Here is a 17,240-nt window from a genome sequence, read left to right as displayed (position 1 = left end):
CCATTCCATACCTGCTGAGTTGTGAAAGATTGTGGCTGTGCTACTAATCTCCACAGTAGATCCACCTTCTGCTGCTGGAATGCCTCCTCATTGTTCACAATATGCACAATATTACAGCAAACTCCTGGCATAGCCTCCTGGAAAAGACAGCAGTTCCCAGGAGAGTCATAGACAGGTAAGACTGCTATTTCCACCCACCATGAGCCAAACCTTTGTCAATCTACTCACTGTGCATTGCTGGGCCACATGCTGGAGCTCAGCCACATGCTGCAACTTCTCTTCTGTTACTGAAACCCAAAAGGAGATTACCAAAAGGACACTCAGGCTAAAATAGCTATATGTATACCGAATGTATCCTGGAGGTCCTACTTCATGGACTGTTTATTCCTAATTATATGGAGTTGAAACGCTCTGTAGCTCTAACTATAAAACCCTTTTCCATGTGTAACATCCATCTGACCATAAACAATAGAGCAGGACCAGGTTTAGCTCACAATAAGAAAGTCAAAAAAAGGGCTTTCTCAGCCACCATGTTCCAATTATGGAACTAAGACCCCAAAGAGGAATAACTTTACAATTTAAAACCTTCCCAATCATTCGGCATTTGAAAAATAGTAATTACTACAGGACCAGACTGTCTTTCAGATCGCCAGTTCCCTCTTTTTTATATAATAAACATTGCTTTCCTTGCTTTGTTTATTGTTTTTGAGCATTATTCTTTTTTGTGGTGGTTTAACACCATATGTAATGTTGTTTTGTAAGCCTTCTGGAAGGAAGTACAGTATGCAACTAAAATCAAATTGAATCAGTAATAGGGTTCCAAATCCTGCAAGTCATCATCTCAGCCCATCCATAAAATTAAAATATTCACAGCAACCTATTTTGCAGGATTATTGCGTGAGGATGGATATAATAATGCTATTTGTCCATATTCATCATGGAGAAAATTTATCTATATGGTTGCTAGGAATCAAAAAACAACTTGATGGCATATAATCAATCAATGAATCTATCCATATATGATCCAAAGGAATGTAAGCCACTTACCAAGAAAGATATCCAAGTTGGGGTCATAGCCTTCCAGTCCCTCCTGCTTCTCCAGGAACTCTTTCAAGTGCAGTTTACATACAATTTCACCCTGGTTTGCCTGTGTAAATGTAGTATATTGACACTGGCAAAGGGTTTCCTTCAAGGCCACAATGTCCTCAGGAACTCGAGAGGCTTCTGACCCAGAAGGCCAATCAATTTGTATCTGATGCAAGAACTGATGGATTTCGTCATCGACAAAAGCTGGAACCAGCTGCACGTTTATTCTGTTTGTGCAAAACAAACAAAGGAATTCTACAGCAAAACAAGCTCACAATCATTGCATTCATGCCACTGCTAATACAGTATAAACTGCAGAAAATCCTCTGAAAAACGGCATAATGGAACAATAGATTAAAGGGCCATGAGCCAATGGAAGTGCATCTAATTTGCATCTCATAAATACCTTGAAAACCCAAAATGAAAGGACTTTAAGGAGTAGGAAAGTCATACATGTTTTTAGAACCTGAGCTGTAAAATGATTGACAATAAAGGCTCGTTCCATGCACTAACCCTTGAGCATGGAGCAGGCCCGCCAAGTGGTCAGTGATGAGGATGGCCCTCAGATGACCCAGACTAAGTGACTTCAGGTCTTTCCGCCCATGCAGGGGCACACAGTTGAGGATGATGCAGTGTCCCTGGGATGTCAAAGGAGGCTTTGTGTATACAGGAAGAGCTGTCAGAATCTGCTCAAAGACTGTTGGTCTATTCAATTGCACAATCAGTCCAGCGGGGACATTTTGACAGTTGTGAATGGGAGGCACTCCTGGGCACTTCAATGAAAGTACACTCTCAATGATGTCTTTGGGAACCTATCACAATATAAAACACAAAAGACAAGCAGAATTGGCATCTTTCTGGTGCTAGTTGTTCAAGAACAGAAACAAACCATGCCACACATTAGAAATGAAGATATTCTCATTTTAAAGCTCCAGAACAAACCACAACAATGGCATTATAGATGATGGGATACTAGTTTCTCTTATGAATACAAAATAAAATAGATTAATTCTATATCTATTATATAAGCTATAACGTATGTTGTTAAGAAATACATTTGAATTTTGGACTTCCAATGGATGGAAGAATTAAATGTCCAAAAAAGTGGGGATGAGAGATTATCCACATGTATTTCAGGTGGCTGCTCCTCATGAGAAGACCACAGGACAGCAGTCTCTGTGCATAAGCGCACCCGCGTGCCTACCGTCCCTGTCCTAATATTCCTTTTTACTTACTCTTTTCATGTATCCAAATTATGTTTATACTTTTACCTGTTATCTTATGTATGATTGACAAATAAATACATAAATAAATAAAATTATTTGAATGCTAGGCGACAAAGGGATCAAGCCATCACAACTACAGCAGAACTTTTTAAAAGGATATTGGGTTAGCTAATCTCACTTTCTAATCACTTTGGGAAATTGTCTATTTAATTATCTTAAAGCTATCAGAGATTTTCAGAAGGACAAGTTTGAAAAGCTACCTGATGAAATTACCTTCTTTCTTGAACCAAAATAAATTAACCACAAGTTTAAGAATTTAAAGAATTGGAAATAAACGGCAAAAAGCTAAACAAGACTTTGATCCAAGAAAGTTGTAAATGAATTAAGTGTATAGTCAAATCTGGAATATTGATAATTTTACCAATTTGGCTATTTTGGAAATAAATAAATAGCTTTTCATGGGAACCAAATTGATTTATCTATATTAAGTCAAAACAGAGATTTGAGATCTTATGATTTCAGAAATTGAACACTATAAGGGATTAAAAACTCTAGACAGAAAAGGAAAAGGGGAAAAAAGTTGTCTTTGGATTTTGGTCACAGAGATTTTCAAAATCACACAAATATTCCAGGAGATTTTTAAAGAATGGGACCAGAAACTGTAGCTATAATGTCAGAAACATCAGAAATGTTGTCTACTTTTACAGATAAGACTACGCCTAAAATATGTTAACGAAGGAGTGAAAATATAAAACAAACTTTGCCTGACGCAGAAATATTAGAACATTGGGTAATAAAAGTGTGAATTACTAGACAGAGAAGAAAGCTAAAGTGGAAACACAAATGACAAGAAAATGATCTGGATAAGGACTTTCTATTCAATATACAAAAGAAAATGTTAAAGCTTTGAAACATTCGTTACATTTTTTATTCTATCTTTCTATTCTTTCTCTGAGTTTAGTTTGTATTTGTTTTTATTATTGTATTAAATTACATGTGTGTGTGTACCACAGAATTTCTGTTTTTGTTATGTGACTCCATTCCTTCCATATCCTCAAAGCTTCTGTTATGTAAACTTTTGAGACTCTTGTAGAATGGGCTATGTTCACACAATGCAGTATGTTCCATCTGATCACTGAATTAACCCACTGCCTGGATTCACATATTACATTGAACTATAACCTAACAAGACTGTATTTGCTAAACCATAAAAGCAGAATCAAGGTTAACACTATGCTTACTATGTCATGGAAATGCAGCCCATTTGGATAGGATATGATTCAGTGTACTGTATACTCCCACACCATTCGAAGGGTGTTCATCCCAAATTGCATAGCTAAAGGTCTATGGAGATTCTCAGTCATCCAAGTCATGGTTATTCTAAAGGTGCTTTTTCAGGAGGCAACTGGACTTTTTCTTTGAAGACGTTTCACTTCTCATCCAAGAAGCTTCTTCAGCTCTGACTGGATGGTGGGAATGGAAGGATTTGATAACCATGGGATAACCATGACCTGGACGATTGAGAATCTCTTATAGACTTTTAGCTATGGAATTTGGGATGAACATCGCAACAATTTGGGATGAACAAAGTGGTAAGTGAACATCTGTCTACCCTAGACGAATTCGGATCACCAGGACCGGATGGATTACACCCCAGGGTTCTGAAGGAACTGGCAGACGAAATCTCAGAACCACTGAACTATATCTTTCAATGATCCTGGAGCACAGGGGAACTTCCAGAGGACTGGAAAAGAGCTGATGTAGTTCCCATCTTCAAAAAAGGAAAAAAAACAGATACAGGAAACTACAGACCTATCAGCCTAACCTCAATACCAGGGAAGATTCTGGAAAAGATAATCAAGCAATGAATCACCGAACACCTTAGAAGCAAACAAAGTAATAACCAAAAGCCAACATGGGTTTGTCAAAAACAGATCATGCCAGACTAATCTTATTGCATTCTTTGACAAAATGACAAAATTAGTAGACCAGAGGAATGCTGTCGATATAATTTACTTGGACTTCAGTAAAGCATTTGATAAAGTAGACCATAACCTACTACTAGATAAAGTAGAAAAATGTGGGTTAGACAGCACCACCACCAGATGGATTCGTAACTGGCTGACCAACCGCACTCAACGTGTAGTCCTCAACGGAACTACATCCACATGAAGGGAAGTATGCAGTGGAGTACCCCAAGGCTCTGTTTTAGGCCCAGTACCCTTCAACATCTTCATCAATGACTTGGACAAGGGGATAGATGGGGAACTCATCAAATTTGCAGATGACACCAAGCTGGCAGGAATAGCCAACACTCCAGAAGATAGATCAAGAAAGATCTTGACAGACTAGAACATTGGGCCCTATCTAACAAAATGAAATTCAACAGTAAAAAAAGTAAGGTTCTACATTTAGGCCAAAAAACCAAAATGCACAGGTACCGGATATGTAGTACCTTGCTCAATAGTAGTAACTGTGAGAGGGATCTTGGAGTCCTAGTGGACAACCATTTAGATATGAGCCAGCAGTGTGCAGCAGCTGCCAAAAAAGCCAACACAGTTCTGGGCTGCATAAACAGAAGGATAGAATCAAGATCATGTGAAGTGTTAATACCACTTTATAATGCCTTGGTAAAGCCACACTTGGAATATTGCATTCAGTTTTGGTTGCCACGATGTAAAAAAGATGTTGAGACTCTAGAAAAAGTGCAAAGAAGAGCAACAAAGATGATTAGGGGACTGGAAGCTAAAACATATGAAGAACCGTTGCAAGAACTCGGTATGTCTAGTTTAATGAAAAGAAGGACTAGGGGAGACATGATAGCAGTGTTCCAATATCTCAGGGGTTGCCACAAAGAAGAGGGAGTCAAACTAGTCTCCAAAGCACCTGAGGGTAGAACAAGAAGCAATGGGTGGAAACTAATCAAGGAGAGATGCAACTTAGAACTAAAGAGAAATTTCCTGACGGTTAGAACAATTAATCAGTGGAACAAGTTGCCTGCAGAAGTTGTAAATGCTCCAACACTGGAAATTTTTAAGAAAATGTTGGATAACGATTTGTCTGAAATGGTGTAGGGTTTCCTGCCTGGGCAGGGGGTTGGACTAGAAGGCCTCCAAAGTCCCTTCCAACTCTGTTGTTGTTGTTGTTGTTGTTACTATTATTATTACTATTATTATTATTATTATTATCCTTTGAATTTATTATTTATTTATTTATTTATTTATTTATTCAAATTTATATACCGCCCTATCTCCCGAAGGACTCAGGGCGGTGTACAGGCATTTAAAAGACATATAAATACAATATAAAACAATTAAAAAACTGATTCTAAAAAGCCCGTAAATTTAGAATTAAAATATCAAATAAAACCCAATTTAAAACCAATAATTTAAAATCTAGCTCAGCCCTGCACAATTAAATAAATACGTTTTAAGCCCGCGGCGGAAGGTCCGGAGGTCCGAGAGCTGACGAAATCCGGGGTAGTTCATTCAGAGGTGGGGCCCCACAGAGAAGGCCCTTCCTGGGTGTCGCCAGACGACATTGCCGCTACCGACGGCACCCTGAGGAGACCCTCTCTGTGAGAGCGCACGGGTCGGTGAGAGATATTCGGTAGCAGTAGGCGGTCCCGTAAGTAACCCGGCCCAATGCCATGGAGCGCTTTAAAGGTGGTCACCAAAACCTTGAAGCGCACCCGGAAAGCCACAGGTAGCCAGTGCAGCCTGCGCAGGATGGGTGTTATACGGGAGCCACGAGGGGCTCCATCTATCACCCGCGCAGCCGCATTCTGGACTAACTGCAGCCTCCGGATGCCCTTCAAGGGGAGCCCCATGTAGAGAGCATTGCAGTAATCCAGACGAGACGTCACGAGTGCGTGAGTGACCGTGCATAGGGCATCCCGGTCCAGAAAGGGGCGCAACTGGCGTACCAGGCGAACCTGGTAGAACGCTCTCCTGGAGACGGCCGTCAAATGGTCTTCTAGAGACAGCCGTTCATCCAGGAGGACGCCTAAGTTGCGGACCCTTTCCATCGGGGCCAATGACTCGCCACCAAGTCAACCATGCAACCAAGACAGACACAGACGATAATTAGAACTGCAGAAAAAACAATTGCTACCAACCTGTCTTCCATTGAGGACCTGTATACTGCACGAGTCAAAAAGAGGGCTGTGAAAATATTTACAGACCCCTCCCATCCTGGACATAAACTGTTTCAACTCCTACCCTCAAAATGACGCTTTAGAGCACTGCACACCAGAACAACTAGACACAAGGACAGTTTCTTCCCGAATGCCATCACTCTGCTAAACGAATAATTCCCCCAACACTGTCAAACTATTTACTAAATCTACACTACTATTAATCTATTCATCATTTCCATCACCCATTTCCTTTCACTAATGACAGTAGGACTAACTTTGTTGCTTGTATCCTTACGATTTATATTGATATTGTTTCCTGATTGCTTATTTGTTCCCTATGACTATCATTAACCTTATGATTCTTGATGAAGGTATCTTTTGTTTTATGTACACTGAGAGCGTATGCACCAAGACAAATTCCTTGTGTGTCCAATCACACTTGGCCAATAAAAAACAATCTATTCTATTCTATTCTAAGAAGAATGGTGTGGGAGCATGAAGAAAAATTGCAGACTACAGGAATCATTAGCCCTACTCAAGTGACCCTGAGGACACAGATAAACCTCCAAGTGCTTCAAGGACCCTCTAAAGGGATGCAAACATCTTTGTCTTGCAAGGAATATAAATCCTTCCATTCCCCACCATCCTGTCAGAGCTGAAGAAGCTTCTTGGATGAAAAAATTTTCTTCAAAAGAAAAAACAAGAAAGTCCAATTGCCTCCTCAAAAAAAGCACCCAAGGGAAACCATAATCTGGATCAGGGTCTCCAAGCTTGGCAATTTTAAGACTTGTGGACTTCAACTCCCAGAATTCCTCAGCCAGCAAAGCTGGCTGAGGAATTCTGGGAGTTGAAGTTCACAAGTCTTAAAGTTGCCAAGCTTGGAGACCCCTGACCTGGATGACCGAGAAACTCTACAGATTTGTTAACTGATAACGTTCCAGCCTTTTTCTCCTCACGGTCAGCCCGCCCGCCCTTTTCGTCTCAAGGCCCCGCCCCTATTTCAGCCCCGCCCCCACCTGTCCGTTTGCGAAGATGGCCCTCAGAGCGGCCCTGGGGGCCAAGAAGTCCCGGCTCCGTAAATTTCGAGCGCTGCTCTCTTTGAACCAAACGGAGGCACGAGCTCCATCTCCGGCCTTTCCACTCAGAACGGCGTTGAACGCCGCCAGGGTCTCTGACACGCGAAGCCGGCTGTCGGCCGTCTCCATAGCGACAGAGGGTGGGGTGAGGGAAAGGGAAACACTCTTCACGAGGGCAGGAACCGAGGGGGTTTCCTTGCACGAGCTGGACGGAAGTGACGTTGGGAAAGAAAAGTCCCGCGGGAGGGGGAAACTGTATAGAACGGCGTGTTTTGCTACTTCTCACTCGTCAGCTTCCAAAGTGGATTCGAAGTTACTCCCTTTAGTTCTGCGTATAGTTTTTAAATAGACTAACAAGGCGCGCATTTGTGCTGTTTTTCTTTCAAGATTTTAGACTAATGCAATTTTTTTTTCCAGTTTTGGAGGTTTTCAGATATGTGGCTAGGGAATTCTGGGAGTTGAAGTCAAACATCTGAGAGCAGCCAAGTTTGAGAAACACTGGATTAACCTGTGTCTTGAAACCCATATTATTATTTTATTTATTTATTTATTTGTCAAACACAACAGTATATATAAGCATAAGCATGAAATAACCATACGAATTGGATACAACCAAAGGGAACATTAGGGCAGAAACGGTAGGCACGCTGGTGCTCTTATGCACGCCCCTTACAGACCTCTTAGGAATGGAGTGAGGTCAATAGTAGATAGTTTTTGGTTAAAGCTTTGGGGATTTTGGGAAGAGATCACAGAGTCTGGTAGTGCATTCCAGGCATTAACAACTCTGTTACTGAAGTCATATTTTCCACAATCAAAATTGGCGTGGTTAACTTTAAGTTTAAATCTATTGTGTGCTTGTGTATTGTTGCGATTGAAGCTGAAGTAGTCTTCGACAGGAAGGACATTGTAGCAGATGATTTTATGAGTTATACTCAGGTCATGCCGAAGTCGGCGGAGTTTTAAATTTTCTAAACCCAGGATTTCAAGTCTGGTGGCATAAGGTATTTTGTTGTGTATTTATTTATAAGGTATTTATTATACCTTACGAGATTTGAAAATACAGATATATACGTGTGTGTGTGTTATATCCATCTAGCAAGCTTTTATGGCCTTTGCTGCATTAACTTTACTCTTGAAAACTTTATACCACAGTAAAAGTGCTGTCTTGAGATATCCCCATTGCATTGTAGTTTGCAGGGACTAGTACTCTGATCTATAATCAGAGTACTATGATGTACTCTATATAATCACATTTCAGTTAAGAAAAGCTATTTCATTGCTATTTAGTTCAGCATGCTAAAAAGTCATATACAGATAGTCCTTGACTTACGACCACAACTGAGCCGAAAATTTCTGTTGCTAAGTGAGACATTTGTTAAGAGAATTTTGCATCATTTTACGACCTTTCTTGCCATAGTTGTTAAGTGAATCACTGCAGTAAAGTTAGTAACACGGTGGTTAAGTGGTTAAGGGGCATGCATAACAGCACCAGCGTGCCTACCGTCCCTGTCCTAATGTTTCCTCTACTTGTATCTATTTTATATATTCAATTCATGTTTATAATTATATAAATTACCTAATACGTTCTTGACAAATAAATAAATAAAATAAAATAAAGTGAAGGGTCAGGTCGCAAAAGGTGATCATATGACTCAGACCCACTGCAAACATCATGAGTCACTTGCCAAGTCTGAATTTTGATCATGTGACCATGGGGGTGCTACAATGGTCACATGAAAACGATCATTTAGTCACCTTTCAGTACTGTTGTATCTTCAAATGATCACTAAATGAACTGTTTTAAGCCAAGGACTACCTGTATTGTTTTCAAATGCATGTTTTGGCCCTCAAGTCTTTCTGAGGTGGAAATGTGTCTATTTATATGTATTTGTGTAAATAGGTTTGATCACATAAGCATTAAGTAGTTGCAGTATCTCTCAGTACTAGAGAGATTTCTTCTTTCCAATTCATGATTTTTAGTATGAAAAGTGTTTTTATTTTTTCAAAGATTCATTCAAAACAGGGGTGAAATTCTCCCTGATTGGACTGGATCGTGCAATTCGGTAGCCATTGTGGTCGGTTTTCACCAGGAACTAATCTTTTTTACTTTCTGCACATGCGCAGGTTTTGCGCATGCGCAGGTCTGTGCACGCATGAGCACAAGCAAAGCGAGCGCACACAGGCAGCGCATGCATGTCTGAACTGGTAAGGAAGGTAAGTAGATTTTGCCCGATTCAAAAGCTCAAGGAGTTACCTTTCGTTAGGTAAATTCATTCATAAGACCATGAGGAAACTTGAAAGTTAACAAAACAAGCAGTGAAACATTATTGTCAGACAAAAAGAAATATGAACAGAATGTGGATAATGATTTTTCTGTTTGTACATTTCATATTTTTATTTAATATCCAAAGCTCTAACTTCACTGGATTTTTAGTTTTTGAATTACCAAAGATCTCAATGCCTTTGATATTTTCTATAGTTATTTGATATATATTTTGCCATTAGTATCCTAAGTTTTTAGCCATTCATAGATGGTGGCCATATAATGCTTATAACAGTCTTTTTCTACTATAAACCAGTAATCCTCATAGATGACCAAAGAGCAACATATAAAGTTGTACTCCTTCTGTGATGCTGTTGTTATAGTTAATAATGTCAGTTAATCCTTCATGTAAGTTTGCTTTAGAATCTTTTACTGGAGACAGGCTTGTGGAAACACCACGTGCATAAAATGAGACAAATTTATGGGAGTGATCTAGGACAGCACCTAGATGGCCTTGAATAATTTTGAAGAAAGTTCTGCTTGGTCAGATAGAAGTTGGATCATTAGAAGGCTGGCTTGGGAAATCCAAAGTATTTTCCAGATCATGACAACCACTTCTGTTTTGTTCTTGAGAAAACAACATTGGTTTATTGATGTAATTATTACAAGCTGAGTTCAATTGGAAGGAAACTGAGGCTTTATCAACATTTGGGCAGCGAAGCAAGGCAAAGCATGAACTGTACAGAATATTTGAAGGAGCATGCCACATGAAGACAAAGCCATTATTTGGATTAGCATCCATATTTCTTTCTGCTTACTTACCAGCATTAAAAAATGCATATTGCTGTTAATTTTTTTCTTAGTTACAGCTTATCAACCACACAGAGGGAAGAAAGATTGTACTTGCTGAGCTTCCTTGGTCTCAACAGCAATCCTATTTTGTTTTGTCTCTTGCATGGCCTTGGCCGCTTCCTTTTTAAAACCATACGTGCAAAATAAATTTCTATATATCGTTAGCACTTTATGCTGTTTTAGGATTCCTTTTTGATTAAAATAATCCCCTAAAAACACTCTTTTAACTATTGAGGCCAAACTAAAAAGTTCTGGATCTAAGGGATCTAACCCTCTTCTCTCATTTTCTACTTTTCTCCAATGGCCTCAATTCAGAGGCCGGTTTGGACTGGTTCGCCCGTACCGGTCGTTCCAACCATTGGCTGAGCCCGCCCACCCACCACGGTGCTATCCCATCCTATATATCTCACTCTCTGGCTGGCTCGCCCCACCGACACAGCCCAGATGATTTCTGCACCTCACCCGCTCTATTCACCGCGGCTGTCCGAGGTGGTGCGTTGGAAGCCACATGCATGAAACTACTGTGTGTTTAAAGCCACACATAATTGTGGAAGGCACACACGCTCACGTTTTCAGTTCTGCACTAGGCGAACCGGTTAAATCATGTGAAGCCACCTCTGCCTCAATTCCAAAAGCATAGTTTCAAATTCAGATATCAAGTAAAACCTTAAATTACCCTTTCTTGCACACCTTTCAAAATTCACCAAGTGAATTATTGCTTTAGTAGGTGGTTCCTGAAAGCTAGAATTCCTTCTCTTTCTTTGACACATCTTATTTTCTCCACGTGATCAGCTCTTCCTTGCAATTGAAAGGATATTCTGTATGTATTGCTAAATATTTCAAACACCAAATTCACTGAATGTGTAAAGGGTTTTTCCCACCATATTTGAGTCTTGCTTGGCATTCAGCTCTTCAGAGCAGGCAGAATTAGAATGTTTAAGTGAAAGCAATACATTTCTGGTGGATGAATGCATTTAGCCATTGAATAATGTCCCAGGAATACACACCTAAAAGTAGGTAGGCCTAAAACAGAACCAACATTTGATTAAATAGGATTGCTTCTTATGTATTTAATAATTTTTCTTTCTCTTTTTGGTTCCTTTGAGTCAGTGTTGACTTCTGGCAATTGTCTGAACAAGTCCCTGCAGGTTTTTTTTTAGCAAGATTTTAGAAATGGCTTGCCAGTGCTTTCATACTGGGACTATGAGAGAGTAACAATGAACAGCAACATTTGGAAAGGATGAGAGTCATCCCCAAAGTTTTTGGCCCAATTTACACTATCTGTAAGTTCAGCATTACAAGTTCTTCATTTTTGTATTTTTATCCTTTAGGAATGCAGATAAATTTAAAGTTTATGAGTTAACACCAGAAGGGAGTGTATTCCTGCCTGGGCAGGGGGTTGGACTAGAAGACCTCCAAAGTCCCTTCCAACTCTATTATTATGTTATGTATGTGCGCACATGCACATATGTGTGCAGTGCTGGGGAATACAAGTCAAGGAGGTTGATTTTCCACTGTGGAAAATTCTGCGTGCTACTTGTCCTCCATAAATAGCAGAAGCAAAAAAAATATTATTACAAACCGGGAAGCAGAGTTCTGATTCATTTGAAAAGAGAAAGATCACAAATTTCAGGGGTTTATTCTGAGCAGCAATACAGATTTTATTTTTTATTTTTAGCAGCAAGTTCACAGATAACTTCTTTCTAGTTTTCCATTTCTCATTTCACTATTTTTCTCTCGGTTGTCAGAAAAGGGGAAGAAATTCCCCTACACCATCCACAGTCAAAAGATGATCTGAGATTTCCTGCTTACCCCAGACCAACTACTGACTGTCAGCAGTGGTGGAAGATGTTGGGTGTTCAGTCCTTCTCTGCATACTCATAATTTGCATCTTTTGGGGGGGAGGGGTGACGTGAGGACAGTTGCAGTAATGAAAATTATCCTGTCTCTAGTAGAACCATTAGTCTACTGCCATAATGCTGCCATAATGCTGAGGCCTAGTCCAGATGAGTGTGGATTGTTCTCACCTTTCAAAAATGCCAAGTTTTGCCTTACATTTTAAAAATGGATAATTGTGTGTCTAAGATGCAATTAACAAAAAACTTTATTAAACTGTATTAACAATATTGCACTATTATTCTATTACTGATGGTTGCTGTTCAAATCCCATTGCTGCTACAATCTTACGCGTGATTTGCAAACTTAGTGGGACACGTCTGTTGCTGAATATAAATGCACAAAGGAAATTGGCTTTTGCTCAATCCAGAAACAGTAAAAATTAGTGCCATCTTGAGTTCCTTTTGCTTCAACTGGAGAGATAACATAAGGTACAGAATGGCCTTTTCCCATGTTTCATTAACTCCTACAATCTAAACCAGGGATCTCCAACCTTAGCAACTTTAAGACTTTAAGTAAAGCTGGCTGAGGAATTCTGGGAGCTGAAGTCCACAAGTCTTAAAGTTGCCAAGGTTGGAGACCCCTGATCTAAACCATTGGATCAGGGGTGAAATGTTCCCGGTTCGGACCAGCTCGCCAAATCTGGTAGCGACGGCAGCTGCCGGTTCGGAGAACTGGTGGCAAAAATCCCTGGCCCCATCAGCAGAGGGTTTGTTTTTTTTTACTTTTAAAAGCAGTTTTTCTTCAGCCGAAAACATGCCTTTAAAAGTAAAAAAAGCCTTTGAGGATCCCGTCCCTCAGCTGAGATCTGCAGAGCCTTTAAACTTTAAAAAAAAAAATTTAAAGGCTCCTCTGGCAATCTCACCTGAGTTCCTCATCAGCAGAACCTTAAAAAACATGTTTTCTACAAGTAGAAAACTTCCTTTTAAGAGATTCTAAGGCACGTATGTGATTACTGATCTAATGCATGACTTTCCCAGCCTGAAAAGAGCAGTTTCACTTTCAGCACCAGACAAAATCAGTTTCTAGCTATTTCCTCAGCAAGCAACTAATGCTGGCTGGCTTTGCTGGCTGAGGAACTCTGGGAATTGAATTCCACAAACCTTAAAGTTCCTAAAGTTGGAGACCCCTGAACTGAAAATATATAAATAAAATAAAATAAAATAAAATATTTGTGCAGCTTTCTGAGATTTGGTGTGTTTCTGTAGTGTTTCACTCTAACTACACAAACACACAAAATCTCACAAAGCTGTATGTGGCATTTTGTGTGTGTGTATCAGTTGTATTGTGTGTGTGTAAAGTGTGAAAGTTGGTTTTTGAGCTTTTTGTGGCTGAGGTTCCTCCTGCTTGTTGCAAGGGCCATTTTGTGTGAAGTTACATTGTGTGTCAGTTGTGTTGTGTTGTGTGTGTGTAAAGTGTGAAAGATGGTTTTTGGTACCACTTATTGTTTTGTATACTTTATTATTTTTATTATTTATTGTTATTGGCCACGCCCACCGTTATCTGACCACCAAGCCACGCCCACAGAACCGGTAGGGAAAATTTTTAGATTTCACCCCTGCATTGGATAGATAAGATGGCAGCAGACTGACAAGCCAAGACTCTTTCAACATGATGTTGCTTCTCTCTTCTGCCCAATCACTACCATTCTTTAGTCCATCCTCAGCATCTGCCTCCTTAGCTACTGTTACCATTTGCACAATGGAAGGGTTGAACCACCAGGACTATAATACCCTGGGAAAAAATGCAATTGGTTCATAGCCAAATCTGGCCCCATAAAAATGGGTTCTAAATCAGGATTTAAGATTGGAGGTACTGATATAGATAGCTGTTATGGGAATGTGGCAGCCAAGAAGCATGCATATTATTTTATCCACAAAACTCACTCTGCCATTTTTTCCAGTAAAAAGACAAAGCTGGATAATGGCCTCAAACTTGAATCCTTTCTGGGAAACCAACAAAGCAAATAATTTTGGGGTAATTTTACCAATACTCGTAATTGGGTAACAGACAGCATTGCATGGTTACTTACCATTTGTCTGGCATGGTCAAAATATGAAACTGATGGATGTTGACATTCAATGCATCTTGAAGCTAGCAGAACAGGAATTTCTGTTTATAATTTTTCTTTGTGATTTCAGAAACATGGAGGACCTGGACCATTTTATTTATTTATAAGTGTCCATCATCTGCCATTTAGAAAAAGTTTGCTTTCCCACTCCCATATGCAAACCTAAAAAATCAATGCTTACCCTTTAAGACAAATATTTTATTAGCAAACAATAATGTTACAAGATAATTCCCATTTTGGCCTGTTTATATAAGCCAGTCAGAATAAATTGGAAAACCTGGATAGATTTGATCAAATATTTAACCACTTTATTCCCCCACCCACTTAATTGTTTATAATATTTTTGTTTTTAAATCAATGAAATATTGGGTAGACCGCAATTATATTTTCTGATGAAAAGAACTAGAAATTTGCCTTGAGCATGATATCCAAAGTGGTAAAACTCTAAGGTTTTTGCTTCTATTTTCCTTATTGTGTAACATTATGCAATTGAGGCTCTTTCAAAATAATGATTTATGCTATCATTTAATGCTATAATGATGTACTAATTATTAAAAAAACCCATGTCGTTAAGTAAAGCATGTGGTCATTAAGCAAATCCAGTTTCCCATTGATCTTGCTTATTGGAAGTTGGGAAGGTTACCAATCATAATATGACCGCTGGACACTGCATCTATCATAAAAGCACAGTGGTTACCAAGCACCCAAATTGCAATTGTGATCACAGGGGTGATGTGATGATTGTAATTTTGAGAATGGGTTCTAAGTTTCTTTTTTCAACACCATTTTAACTTCAAATGATTGTTCAATGAACGTTAAGTCAAGGACTACCTGTAACACTGGAAGATGTTAAAAATCATCAATATGAAAATGACTGTAAGGAAAATTGTATCTAGATGGTTATGATGACTCTATTCACACATTTGGCTAAAATGCAATTTATTGGTGCATGGTTCAGGGTAGTATACAAACAAGCAACTGGATTAACTAACTGAGTGTCATCTGAACACAACAGATAACTAACTCCCAGTTAGTCTACTGTAAACGAGAGACCAGACACAAATAGCATCACACAAGTGCAGATGCTTCCAGTCCCTTTCATGGGCTCATCTGGGATCTTGGAAAAAGCTCAGGACAGACACGACAACCCCGTGGCTCTGTGTCCACTCGCTCAGCGGGAGTGATCGTGTCATTCCTTGGCAATTTCTCTCTCCCGAAATCTTCCTCCAGACCTGAGCATCTAGGTATCTGATCCACGATGGAGGTGTTCCCACATGCATGCATCCCTCTTCCTGCTTTTTGCCTTATCTACCTATTCCTAAGAAGAGAAGCAACACTAGTGAAATATGTCAAAATGAAGAGGCAGACACTGAAAAACCATTCTGTATCTGTTGCAATGATGTCTCTTGTAAATTGACTCGACAAGCCCAACAAATCATCCATTTAAAAAAAAGGGGGCTTCGAGGCTACTTACCCCAATTTAATGTCCTCCAGAGGTATCAGACCTCATTTTACAGCCAGGGAGATAGCATTCAATCCATTTGGAGGACGCCAAACTCAACAAGGCTAATCTGAAGCATATACCTTATCATTAATCTGATTTAATGACAACACAGTCAAAGTTTGAATTAAAAAAACAACCCCCCTCCTTCCAGTTCCCATTGGGCTAGTTTGCCCCAGGGGCCTTTCAGTCTATACTAGGGGTGTCAAACTCGATTTCATTTGAGGGCCGCATCAGGGTTGTGTCTGACCTCGGGGGCTAGGGTGGACATGGCCAGCTTGACATTACTTGTGTCGGGGGTGCCTGTAGTGGCCCGAACACTCTGCCAACAAAAATGGGCTCCCGAGCTCCATTTTCAGCTGTGATGGCCTCCTGAAACCTCTGCCAGGGAAAATGGAAATTTTTGCTGGCAGAGGCAACTCAGGCCTATCCTTTGCTCTTTCAAGGACAGCCTTGCAGGCCGGATCTAAGCACCCCGCGGGCCACATCCAGCCCCCGGGCCTTGAGTTTGACCTGGGGTCTATACCTTCTGATCCCCCACCCTACAAGGGAAGAAATGCCTTCCATTTTCGGGAGATACAGTTTTATCTCATTTGTCTATGGAGATTCTCAGTCATCCAGGTCATGGTGTTTTGTTATGTTTTTGCATTTATATCCCGCCCTTCTCTGAAGACTCAGGGCGGCTTACACTATGTTAGCAATAGCCTTCATTCTATTTGTATATTTATATACAAAGTCAACTTATTGCCCCCAACAATCTGGGTCCTCATTTTACCTACCTTATAAAGGATGGAAGGCTGAGTCAACCTTGGGCCTGGTGGGACTAGAACCTGCAGTAATTGCAGGCAGCTGCTGTTAATAACAGACTGCATTAGCAGTCTGAGCCACAGAGGCCCCTTTTCAAGGTGCTTTTTCAAGAGGCAACTGGACTTTCTTTGTTTTTCTTTAGGATCATCTGAATTTATTTGGGGAAGAAAAAAAAAAGTTCAAATGCCATCCATGAAGAAGAAATAATCAGAGTGCATCCCTGAAGAAATTTCTACACTCGGGATTCCTTCTCGTCACAATATCTTAGGAACAAGCACTGGGTTTTCCCCATTTTGGTAAGCCATTCTCCTGCTGACTCTGTAG

General features: G+C 40.0%; 1 protein-coding gene across 4 annotated transcripts in view; it reads right to left on the bottom strand.

The window, feature by feature from the left end:
• The window catches only part of DALRD3 (DALR anticodon binding domain containing 3), a 40,926-nt gene that overhangs the window by 11,717 nt on the left and 11,969 nt on the right, over window positions 1–17,240 (bottom strand). For 2 of the 4 annotated variants that reach the window (XM_058167959.1, XM_058167958.1), the window contains exons 1-5: window positions 7,467–7,718; window positions 1,600–1,898; window positions 1,048–1,313; window positions 229–287; window positions 12–137 (exon numbers count right to left, since the gene is read on the bottom strand). In XM_058167959.1, the coding sequence (XP_058023942.1) occupies window positions 12–137; window positions 229–287; window positions 1,048–1,313; window positions 1,600–1,898; window positions 7,467–7,655 (939 nt within the window). In that variant the 5' untranslated portion in view covers window positions 7,656–7,718. Of the gene's footprint in view, window positions 1–11; window positions 138–228; window positions 288–1,047; window positions 1,314–1,599; window positions 1,899–6,429; window positions 7,139–7,466; window positions 7,719–17,240 lie in introns of those variants that run through there. The other 2 variants (XM_058167960.1, XM_058167961.1) reach the window with 2 other exon arrangements.

This window comes from Ahaetulla prasina, chromosome 2 (genome assembly GCF_028640845.1).
Source record: "Ahaetulla prasina isolate Xishuangbanna chromosome 2, ASM2864084v1, whole genome shotgun sequence".
NCBI lineage: Eukaryota > Metazoa > Chordata > Lepidosauria > Squamata > Colubridae > Ahaetulla > Ahaetulla prasina.
The sequence above is the reverse complement of the archived record's forward strand: the minus strand, read 5'-3'. Positions and strand labels throughout refer to the sequence as shown.